This window comes from Brachypodium distachyon, chromosome 4 (assembly GCF_000005505.3).
Source record: "Brachypodium distachyon strain Bd21 chromosome 4, Brachypodium_distachyon_v3.0, whole genome shotgun sequence".
In the NCBI taxonomy this organism is placed as follows: domain Eukaryota; kingdom Viridiplantae; phylum Streptophyta; class Magnoliopsida; order Poales; family Poaceae; genus Brachypodium; species Brachypodium distachyon.
The window spans coordinates 38,093,385-38,105,148 of record NC_016134.3 but is presented as its reverse complement, the minus strand read 5'-3'; the positions used below and the strand labels follow the sequence as shown (position 1 = coordinate 38,105,148).

Here is an 11,764-nt window from a genome sequence, read left to right as displayed (position 1 = left end):
GAGATTCCACGCGATGGGGTGAACTTACCTGGGCTGCATAAGCTTCTATATTTTTCTGCATTTTCCCTTTAGTTGTGTTGGGCTCTACCGTGTTCCGGTGTTCGGCTTCGACGATGGCATCTTGTGTTTTGGGCTGCAGGGTCCGTTGATTTGTGTAACATGTTTTTTCTTTCTGTTTGGGTGCCAGTGCTCCGTCCGGCTAACTCGCACTGTTTTCTCTAAAAAAAAAAAGCTAACTCGCACTGTCGCACATAACAAGCAGATGTATGCTGTATTTTTTAGAAACACATTATAGAAGTACACGTTCACAAACATGTACTCTCTCTGTTCAACAAAAAATATTTCAATTTTGTCAAAATTTGGATGTATCTAGACATGACTTAGTGTATAGATACGTTCAAATTTAGTCAAAATCGAGACATCTTTTGTTGGACGGAAGGAATACTTATATTTGTTTTTATGAACGCACGTGTTCAGCTCTTGAAGATTGTTTTTTTTTTAATATGTTCCATTAAATTATGAAACAAATTTTGATTTTAGTTTGACTTGTTTCTGGAGTGTTGATAAAGATGATTTATTCTCATATTCCACAAAATTTCAATTTGTTCGGGATTTTGACAAAATTTTGAACCGTGCTTTACACGTGATTGCAACACGACGTACCAACCAAAATTCCGCCGCGAGTACGTCTCGATAACATTCTACACCGCCTTCACATCTGTGTTGTTCATTTCTACGTTGCCCATCCATTTTGGCAACCGCTTCCGTGCATCGCATCACGGAGGAATCCTTTTGAGTTCTGACCCATGGATGCCGCGGCCAATGTCCTCGCATCGCATGCATGTTTCGAGGCACCGTTTTCAGGGTCCCCGGACCCAAAGCCGTCGGTCCCCATGGCCCCGCCCCGAATTCCCCTCTGTATCATCAAGTTGCAAACGCCCCACGGTGATCAAACAATCATGCGACAGTCGTGACCCAACCCTGACCACATCATCTCGGAGACAATTCCGATGCAACACATGTATACATTCCCGCTGTCTCGCTGCGAGGCTATACGTACGATGGGCCTACGGCTCTCTGGCGGATCGGCCGCTGCTCGATCGGCCCGGCGGGGCGCATATTTTGACCACAGGTGATGTCTCACAGGCCCGCCCGCCCGACCGGAGACCCACCACCGGGCACCGGCCACTAGCTGGCGCGCTTCCGCCGTGGCGGGGACGACGCGTACGTCCAAGACCGACTAGATGCCGACGCCCGGCGACGACTAGTCTCGGCGCGCGATCCCATCTCGGCCTCTCTCTCACTCGCTGAGTCCTGAACTCTACTACTGGCGCGCATGCATGTCTTTGGCCGGGCATGGCGGCTTTGCTAAATTATACCGCTAGTCGGCGGCGTGGCGTGCGTTTATTCCCTTGTTGCCTCTTGGAGATCGAAAGAGAAAAGAAAATGTAAAATGTAAATCGATGGATCGGCCGGCAGCCAACTGGGCGCGCGTACGTCGGCATCTGCTTTCGCCAATTCGCCGTGCTCACTCACTTCGCTTCAGCTCGGCAATGTGCATGTCATATGTTCTGTTCCTTTGCCGCTGAATTTACCGGCCAAAGCGGACGATACTGTCGCTGGCGCGCATCTCGAGAGTAACTTTGAGACCGGTCCATGCATGCGTCTCTCGTGCTCGTGGGGGCATATACGTACGTACGTGCACCCACGCACGGAGCGAGCAATGCTCGTTTTTGTAGGACTAAAAGAGTATCTGAAACAAGCAGGTAAGGAAATTAAGTAGGATTCACGAGAATGGATGACTTTGAGGCCGGTCCGTACGTCCATGCATGCGCCTCTCGTGCTCGTGGGGCATACGTGCACCTACTGATCACCGAAAAGAGTAGTGCCCGTTCCCTGCGATTAAGATTTCCGAAACAAATGTTGTTCCAGGTCTGTGTGGGGTGGGCTTTGCGAGCAGCGGTCGAATGTTATGTGCGCAGTTTTAGCTTTGTTTTCAGTTCCCTTTAGGAGCGGGCGGCATGATCTGGACTTTAAACTGTAAGATTTTGTGTTTCATTTTCAATGAAAATGGAACTGGGCTGGGGCCTTCGGCTCTAAAACAAAAGATTTTTGAAACAAGCAACTATGGATTACGTCATCTCTCATGCGAAACATTAAGATCGAGAGGAACATAGGCAGGCGACCTCGTCTCCCATGGCAGCTAGGGTTCTCAACTCCTCTGTCGGCCCATCGAGGATCCGGCCGCTAAAAGATTTCCGCCCTTCTCGTCTCCGATGGCCTTCCTGGCCTTGGAGGTGCGGCGGATCCCGGCCACTTGCTGGCGGAAGGATTTTCCCGTTTCTTGTTTTATGTCTTTTCAGCGTCTTTTTTGATATGGTGAGGGGCGGCCACATCTTGTGGTTATAATAAGGTCGGCTTTTGTGCTCGTTCTTGTGGTTTCAGGTCTGACTCTTTCGATCTATGATTTGGTGATGGTTGGTCCTCTAGGGCCTTAGCACAACGACTTCCTTGACGTCAACTACAACAAGCTGTCATTTGACAAGCTTGTCCGGCTCGGATGATGGAGGGGCGAGGACGGTGGCCTGACAGATTAGGATTTTTCGTCATTACTGCCAAATGTATGAATCAGTAAGCATTGAAGCATGATCGAAACGGTTCTCTACATAAACTTATAAATAATTATTTTTCACCGCCTTGGAAATATAGCAAGACTATATTTTTATTCCCTCTCTCAAAACCCATTACCCCCAAGACTTTCGCCCTTAACAGTCTCTTTGATTCTCAGAATTTTCAAAACAGGGGAACATAAAAAACATAGCATTGGACTAGCATGACATCTCGAATAGATGTTTGATCGTGCGCTGCAAAAACATAAAAAATCTTACCAAGAAATTTGAGCGGACGCAAAATTTCTATAGAACTTGCTGTAAATGAATCCTAAGGGGACAAGCCTCATGCTTTATGATTATTTTTAGTCAAACGAGCCACAAAGAAAATAACTTTAGGGATCAGAATTCTCTAAAATGTCTTTGAAAATCTTTTGAATCAAAGGCCCTCTAATTTCACCGGTTTCCTTGCTCCACCTGCAATTGTCGATCTGATCAATACCAAAATCGCATTAATGAACAGCTAGCAATTAATGATATCTTCGTGTAGTTGGATCTAAGCAGATTGCACTTGAGAAAGAAATCACGATTTTGTACCTGTGCGACTTGTCTTCCAAAATGGCAGACGATTCGAACGCTACACTTTCGGTAGAAAGCCAAAGATACAAAAGCTTATCAGTCTGAAGAAAGATCACGTTTATGTATTCATCCAAGGCTTGACCAGGGGTTAGGTGATGTGAACTGGCGATCGAAAACCTTATACAATGCCGACCAAGGCCATAAATACATGCATGTGATGGCCTCTTAACTGGATCTTGATGAATTTTAGTTAGTTAGCCTCGCACGCGCACCACAAATCAAAGATCGAATCTCGTGCAGACATAAACGAGTCTGGATGTTGGCATGGTCATGTGATTACAAACATTTTTCAGTATGCTGACGATGTAGTACACCGTAGCTAAGAAACAGAACACGATAAACATTGGTTCCTGATAAGGTTATGTCAAATTGCATCTTGCCCTTTTAAAGTGGCCACGGAGCAGCATCTCTACTGCTGTTTAACAGAGGTGCTTTCCTAGAAGTGTTGCGTTATTAGTAGTTAAGTGTCTTTGCTTGGGACATAATAACAAACAACGCAGAATTAAACAAAGCAATGGGTCACCTGAAAAGGACTGTAATTTGGTGAAGGGAAGCTTTAACTCCAAGAAAGGAACATAAACTTAACCAACCTAATTTCTTTAGGCAGATTCTCAACACCCCTGCACTGTATGGCACTAGTACTAATTTTATGTTTGTGTTCCCGAGGTTCGTCCAGACAATGTCTCCTCTCTTTTATCTCCATAGTCCGCGCAGACAACTGGTCAAACAATATAGGGTGCCAGCGAGACACATGTAGTACTAATGCAAAGCAAAAGGAAACTGATCATAGATGATGTTGATAGTTCATGATCCCTAAAGGAAACCCACTTCCACATCTTATGGGTTTTGTCTTTCTTTTACTCTCTTTTTTTAGTTTTGCCTGTTATTGAAGTTCAATCATGTCATGATTATTTGACGCCAAAATTGCTTATTTCTCTCTTGGATTTTTCTTCACAAATGAAATCAGGGGGAAATTACAGAATTATGCAAACTAGTAGCAGCTAAAACACAGCAAGGTCAGTGACATAGTTCTTCGGTTCTTGCCTTGTGCCACTGTCACCTCACCAGACTTTATTTTGGTCGCCTCACCTCAACCCAAGCCAGCTTTGTCTTTGTACGTACAAAACCTAGTGTGCTCCTTTGAGAACATCATTATGGCTGCCTACTTGTAGAAATTTAGAGCCAGGTCCTCTTTATTCACCACTGTCTTTTGCTCTGTTGTCATATCCAAAATGCCCTGCTTTTGGTCCATCAGTTGCCCTTTCAGGCTCTTTCATACGGCATCAAAAGCTCCCAAAGCCAGCGCAATCGATCAATACCATTTGACTTTTTTTCTCCAGGGGGCGACGATGATGATCAGTGTGCACAGAAGATAAGACTTTTTGACCTATTATTGTTCTAATCATCTGCTAATCTTCCTCCTCTTGCTGCAAACAGGGGAGCTGTCGAAAGCAGAGCTTGCAGGCGACGATGCAGCAGTGGTTGTACCATCACTTCTGCAGCTAAGGCAGGCAGCGTCCAACACCCCAGTAGGGCTCCGTGGGGCAGACGAGACGGAGGAGGCTCTGCCCCGTCTTGCGGTTTTAGGTGCTACCGGCATCAGGTCCATGGCCTGAATCGCTTCGTGGCAGCGCAGCACCCGCTCCTGCAGGCAGAAAGCAACAAACAAACCCATTAAGTCTCCACGTTACTAGTAGATCCCCCGCTAGCTGTAAATGCAGCTCACGCCGTATGCATGGCGTTTGGAGGAGAAACCATGGACCTTTTCAGTGTATAACGCACAGCTCCAAACTAAGCTATGCCACGCCTGCGCCGTAGTAAATGGGGTACGCTGACGCCGGGAAGGCAAACAAAAAAGCTGCGAGAACATGCATCATCGATCGCGTGCCTGGCTGGCTCACCTTGTCTACGTAGGTGCAGCAGCGAGCCATGTCGATGTCTACAGTGCAGTCTTCCCCAGCCACGGTGGCGGCGGCCGCCGCGGCGATCTCCGATGGCCTGAATTCTAAGCAGTCCGTTCCTGCCAGGAGTAAATTAATCCAGAAATGTTAAGACTTATCCAGATGATCGATGCGTTTTCTGACAAGGTAAAAATATCTGAAAGACAAAAAACTGCTGCACATTTGCCGTTTTGCAACGCGCACCTCTGGATATGCGCAGGATGAGTTCCGCAGACCGCCGAACGGCGCTTCTCGAAGGCGCATTGCCGCCGTTGAGCTCGTGGAGGAAGTAGTCGATGTAGGAGAAAGGGGTGACGGCCTGCATCCGCCATTTGAGCGTGCTCAGGACCAGGAGCTCCATCCTCTGGATCGTCATGGCTTCGAACACGTACTGTGCGTCCCCGACCTGAAACGATCGATGGACACGATCTGACGGTGTTCATTACAAGATCTCGGACCTAATGTGCGCGCTAGTAGTGTGCAACGCGGCATGGGTTTATTTAGTGCAGTGCCTGCAATGTTGAATCTTTCTAGTGCTTTCTCACCTGGAGGTCAAGAGATTGAGGCACTGAAGTTTCCTCCATCTTGGCCGCTACAGACAAGCACGCCACTGCAAGCAGCTGCGTCATCCAAGTCTTGCCTTCCTGTAAAGGTGAGGTGCACATAAATCACACTAGTCCTGAAACACTGCAGTGACGAACACATATGTATGTATTGCCAAAGAAAGTATGCGGCGCCAGTTCATAGGATGAATGGTATGGATTCTTACGGGAAGCTGGTAGAGCGAGAGGAAGCGGTCCAAGTAGTTGAGGGCCAAGCAGGCAGTAACAGGGCCGAAACTGTAGTACGTGTGGACCTGTCGATGCGAGAAATTTAGAACATATTCACTGGATCGACGCGGCCGGGCACAGGTGAAATCAATCAGATAACCAAGAGCAAGAACCCACCTTCCAAATCCAGTCAATGGCATCCGTCCGGACAAGAAGATCCACGCCCCCAGCGCGCAGCCTCTGGGCGTAGTCCTCCCTGGGCATGTGCTCCGCCTCCGTCTCCACCCAACGGGCCACGCATTCCTCGGACGGCAAGGGGAGATCCGCCGCGAAAACATCGCCGGAGTACGGCGACCAACTGGCTGCCTTCACGGCCGCCGCCTCTTCCTCCTCGCCGAAGCCGAGGATGCTGCTGCTGTCCTCGGCGCAGAGCAAGATGGAGGCTGCCATCTCGTAGCTCGGAGCCATCGATCGATCCCTTGAGGTCCTTGTATGCAATGTACTGATACAAATGATTTAGGCGCAGCTTGCTGGTTGGTTTGCTCCTCCTCCTCGTTCCGCTCCTCTCGTTCTTCCTCTGGTTTGGAGCGGGTGAGGTGTGGGAGTGGAATGAGGGAGGAGGAGGGGGAGAGTGAGCGAAGGGGGGACTCCACTTTTGTATGTAGCGGCGTACAGACAAGGGGAGGGTTTATTTTGGGCAAGAGATAAAAGACAGAGAACGGAAGCGGGAAGGAGGAGGAGCTGACTAGAGAAATGCACGCTCTTTTTTTCATGCCGCTTTCGTTCTCTTTTCTTTCCGAGTCTGTACTTTGAGGAGCAGTAAATAATGCTTTTCTGGAGCTTTTTAATGGATGGTTTTTCTGTGGCCTGGGCATTATTTTCATTTTGTTCTGTTTCCTTCCTGTTCGGTTTTATTCATTGAGTTCACTTCTACCTTACGCGTAAGTGTAAACAAGATTGATTACATCAGTGTGAAAATAAACAATGGATCCAACCAAATGAGATGAGACCACGAGAGTCAAAAAAGGACAAATCATCCATTATTTTTGAAACGTTTAGCTAAATGATTATGGAAGGGATGGAAGTATGATCTCCGTTGGTTTATAGAGCGAATAGTCCTCCGGTGTATCTTTTTTCCGTTGACCTCTTATTTTTTGTTCCAACTTCTTTTATTATACGTTCTTTCTCGACCAACCTCCATAGCCGATAGATGTTACAACCGTCCTCTGCTTGCACTATCGACACTGTCCCATTGCAAAGATAATTTTATGCCTAGGTGCGTCGGTTTCATCCATTTGTTGCTGCCAGCCCGCAAGCCCTTGTTCCTTTCAAGTGCTTATTGTTCTCTAAAATTGGCTTTGTAAAGTTAAGTTGTCATCGCAATCAACAGACGGTATGAAATGGGACGTCGCCGATTTACGAAGCTCCACGTGGTGGCGGTTTCGTGGTCAAATTCCAACCAAGCGGTCCCTCGAGCTAGTGAGTGAGCACATGGTTTCCGAGAGAGTTGAGAGCCCAACCTCTTATCGGGCCTCCTTGGGCTTTCCTATTTTGTATGTTTTATTCTTCTAAAATAATAAAGCCTAAAATTGACCAACCTTAATTCTAGGGATGAGCTTTCAATTTTTTGTAAATTTTTGAAATTTGAGATGGACTTTCAATTTGCATCGTGCAAGGCGTATAAAACCGTACGTTTATCACGTCCTATACTAAAAGGGAAAAAGGACAAAAAAAAGTTCTAAATGACGACCGTTCGGCTCGCAGTCCCAGCGTACGCACTATGCGCTGGCCTCGATCTCGTGCGGCTAGCTAAAACAACGCGCACAGGGAGGAGCAAGTCGTGTATAGTCGTCTGGACGACTGTAAAGCTTCCGGACTCCGTAACGGAAGGGCGGAAAATGTACGTAATTCACTCATCCTTACCATTCAACCCCGTGCACAAAACTGCTCACATGGAGTTCTGCTGCATGCCCGGCACCTACACAGAAGTACTGTACACTACCTCTCTTTGACCTCTCCCGGTAGCATCGATCGACTTGGGCACTTGGCCGGTTGGCCCACCAGCTTGCACACCACTGTTCGCTTGCCACATCATCATGCCAGGTCCGTGTCCGTCCCGTACGTCCCAGCTATGATAACTCAATCGCCATAGTGCTCTGGGTACGCTCCAGTACTGCTCGTATCGATCGTCGCCTTCCGTTTCCGCTTCCGCCGCGAGCCTCAAATGTCAAATCCCCTCCCGCTCGCGCGATCGTGGAGCAACCGTTCTCCGCCCAGCCGGGGTCACGCGCGCGGCCAAGGCCTGGACGCACGCGACAGCTTTTAACCTTTAGCTCGTTTCAAGTAGTACTCCACTATATAGCTAGCCCCAGCCAGCCAGCGCAGCTGTTGAGATCGATCGAGTAGTAAGCTATTGCTCGGGCTCCCCGCACGGCGCGCCCTCCTATAACGGATTCTTGCTCGCATGCTTCTTGCCGGAAAAGGACCCGCTACAGTGTCCCGTGACTGAAGGGTGGGCCATACGTGACAAGTGGAGTACCACTGTACCAGTACCAGTACCGGCGTACCGCGCGCGTTACAATTGGACGGGCAATACGCGGTACGAGTACAAGGGAAGGTGTACGTATACGACTGTACGCGTACATACGGCATTATCACTGTGGCGTGGGCAGCCAGCCACTTTATCCCGGGAAAAGTGAGACAGGGGCACTGGGCACTGTGTCCTGCTCGACTAGTCCTACGTACGTACGCATACTTTGACGTTGATGTGGGTGTGTTCTCACGGTCACGATCTCCTCTCGCTGTCTAGTCTAATAAGGGGAACGATGATCGCAGTGGCTGGCTGCCAAACACGCACGCACTTTGCTCCATCACCTGCATCATGCGTTGCAATGCAAATGCATGCATGGTCCAAAGACGAAGACTAGGAGTAGAGCCGTAGTACGTCGAGATCCGAGCTCTCGAAATATCCGCCTGACCATTCGAGGAACGCCTTTCGTTGCGTGTGTTTGTGTTTGTGTGTGTTGTTTAACGCGCAGGTTGGTGACCACCCGACGCGGCCGGCTAGGTCCGCTGCAGGTTGCATATATAAATACTGCTCCACTGGCCAACGTGGAGCCGAGGCGTATGGACGCGCGGAGCAGGAGTCCAAAAAATGGCGCCCACCAATGTGCTGGTTGGTGAGTGAGTACTGAGAGTAGTGAGTGAGTAGTCAGAGTGTCAGGTCCGGCGATGGCGGACAGTTCACAGTTCGTACCGCGCGCATTGCATCGCCGCTGCTGGGGCACACTCGGCGCTGTTTCTATCGCTTCTCTGCGTGAGACGCCTCTGCAACTGCGGAAGTTGGTGCCGCGACACAGTTTTCTGCAGACTGAGACCCGCCTAGGTACTAGCTAGCCCCAACGGATGCATCAACGCCCTCAGCAAGGCTTGGAAGTTTAGTGTGACAATTTGCGACGCGATGCAATGCCTTGTTGCTAATTACTGGATGCTATATTCTGACTTCCAAATATCAAACTGTATTATGCACCAATCCCAATGGCAACGACCAAAACAAACCAGGGCGAGGACCGAGCATGTTCGACTGCATCGGTTCTCGTAAAGATGTTTTGGTCATCCGTTACGATAACGTATACAGTAGCTAGCTGCAGGTCCTCGATCGGGAGTCAGAAGAGAAGATTACAACCGGGAAAAAACAACACAAGATGGCAGATTCACCAACGGAGTTCAGTACGGCTATTGGCTTTTCTTATTTGACCGGTCTGCCTATTTTCGCCAAACTCGAGGCGCTGAGGGCGGTCAGCTACACGTGAACTTACCAAATGGAATCGTCGGTAAGTTCCCAGTTTCTTCAGTAAGAACATGGAGGCAACGTTAAGGAATTTCTTGGGGAAGGACTACTATGGTACTGTACTAGCATCCAAATCCAAGCTTGAAGAGCTGGAACTTTTGAGTTTTGGCCCTTGCATTTGGGCGCTCTCACATCCGTGACTTGATCAAGCTAATTAATTATAGTCTATAGTATATCAGAGAGTCTAAGCTGTGTATGAATTAAGCAAATTCTTGCAGCTGATCCGGTCATCCGGGTCGTCTTCTTTCTGTTTTATCTATTGTATGCAGCATATTGCACGCGGTGGTTTACTAACTCCACACAGACACGTCGAGGCGGATCGACGTGCATCGGTCAGCTAGCTAGCTGCATTCAGCAGTAGACACGGGGAATATATGTAAACAGGGATCAAGATGCATGCAGCTATTTAGTACTCCTATATACTATGTACATGTGGGTGCGATATGAAGTAGTGGTATTATTAGTCTATGTCTCCGTCAGTCCGTCCTCTAGGTTCGTGGCGATCGAAGGCTAGCTAGCTACTCCCCGATGCGAGTCTCCCGGATGGATCGAGGAGCCCCAGGCATTCGGGTCGACCAGTACGTGCCTGTGCCAACAAGAACAAGGCGCTGCCGGTCGATGCGCCATCAATACATGAGCACCCAGAACATCCGGCACAGCCTCTGCGTCGGCGCAATCCACGCCGGGACACCGCGTCCCCCATGCCTGCACGGTCATCAAAAACGAGCTCGTTGGTTTTTTATAGCCAGTGTGTTCATGTCCTTGGAGCCTGTGATAACGTTCCCGTGTCCCCATCGCTCGTGCATCGAGGAAGGAAATTGCACATTACACCGTCTATGAACGTCGTTGGGCAAAACACGGCTTGAACGATTTTTTTGAAGAGTTGACCCAGTGTCGTAATAGAGTGTCAGGCGAGTTAATCATGTTTCTGACCTATGGACCCCGCATGTCAGTGTCAACATGGACCAAGCCCATTGCCATGTGTTCATCTTCCACCCGATCCCCTTCCCAAGAACACGATGTTTAGATTGTGATGAGAATGAAAAACCGTGTGTGATTCGATGATGTTCTGTCCAATATATAGGCTTACAAAGAGTTGCGTCTCGTCCAGAGGGATGCGAGCACCAGCCGCGTCCGCTCGGGAGAGACACGCACGTGCAAGGCGTGCAGGCTCGGCGGTTTGCACAAATGCAACCCTTCAGGGTAATTGCAAGGGATGATTAACATTAATCTAATTAATCTTAACACTTCCCCTAATCATGTCTTGTCCTTGCTAGTGGTTCATCATCTTGAATAGAGATCTCCTCCAAAAACCCTGTGGGAAAAATATGAGGATAATGGCGTATGATATGTTGCTAAAACTCCTTCAAACCCAGTGGGAAAATAAGGATAAAATGATGCAACAAAGGGTTATTGTCTCCATGATTGCCCATACGAGAAAAACCTTTGAAGGAAAAACTCATGGTGAAGTTTAGAGAACAATAAAAATGTCATGTATACATCCTTTTAAAAACCCCGGTGGGGAAAAATGGGAGGTACGGCATTTGTACTTGTGTTGCTATTACCTCATTAAAAACCTTTGATGAGAACCAAGAGAGTAAACTCATAAAGGGAAAAGAGTGTAATATGATGTTTGAATAAGTTATATTTCAGGAAGGTACTCCCCCTGACCCATGCAAGTATCGAAGTCGTCTCATACCAATTTCAGAAATGTATTTCTCAAATGTTGAACTTGGTAGAGATTTCGTGAATAGATCTGCGAGATTATCGCATGATTTGACTTGCAAAATGTTTATTTCCCCACTCTGCTGAAGTTCATGAGGATAAAACAATTTGGGGGTAATATGCTTAGTGATGTTGCTCTTGATATAACCTGTTTGCATCTGTGCAACACAAGCTGCATTATCTTCATAGATAATGGTTGCTGATCCAATGAGACCAATACCACATGACTGT

At 48.1% G+C, this 11,764-nt stretch overlaps 1 protein-coding gene across 1 annotated transcript; it reads right to left on the bottom strand.

Annotated features, from left to right (window-relative positions):
• Window positions 1-4,159: 4,159 nt before the first annotated feature.
• Window positions 4,160-6,637, bottom strand: LOC100828838 (cyclin-D4-1). Its single transcript, XM_003578211.4, has 6 exons — window positions 6,136-6,637; window positions 5,958-6,044; window positions 5,734-5,832; window positions 5,393-5,594; window positions 5,150-5,268; window positions 4,160-4,893 (listed from the first exon to the last, which is right to left on the bottom strand). Exons 1-6 carry the CDS (start codon window positions 6,424-6,426, stop codon window positions 4,651-4,653), a joined length of 1,041 nt encoding a protein of 346 aa, XP_003578259.1. The 5' UTR covers window positions 6,427-6,637; the 3' UTR covers window positions 4,160-4,650.
• Window positions 6,638-11,764: the final 5,127 nt, after the last annotated feature.

Excerpts from the sequence above, each read along its gene's own strand:
- LOC100828838 (XM_003578211.4), bottom strand. The coding sequence starts at position 6,426 with ATGGCTCCGAGCTACGAGATGGCAGCCTCCATCTTGCTCTGCGCCGAG. Across the intron at positions 5,595-5,733 it reads CTCAATCTCTTGACCTCCAG|GTCGGGGACGCACAGTACGT; the intron begins GTGAGAAAGCAC and ends CGATCGTTTCAG. Across the intron at positions 5,269-5,392 it reads CATCCTGCGCATATCCAGAG|GAACGGACTGCTTAGAATTC; the intron begins GTGCGCGTTGCA and ends TACTCCTGGCAG.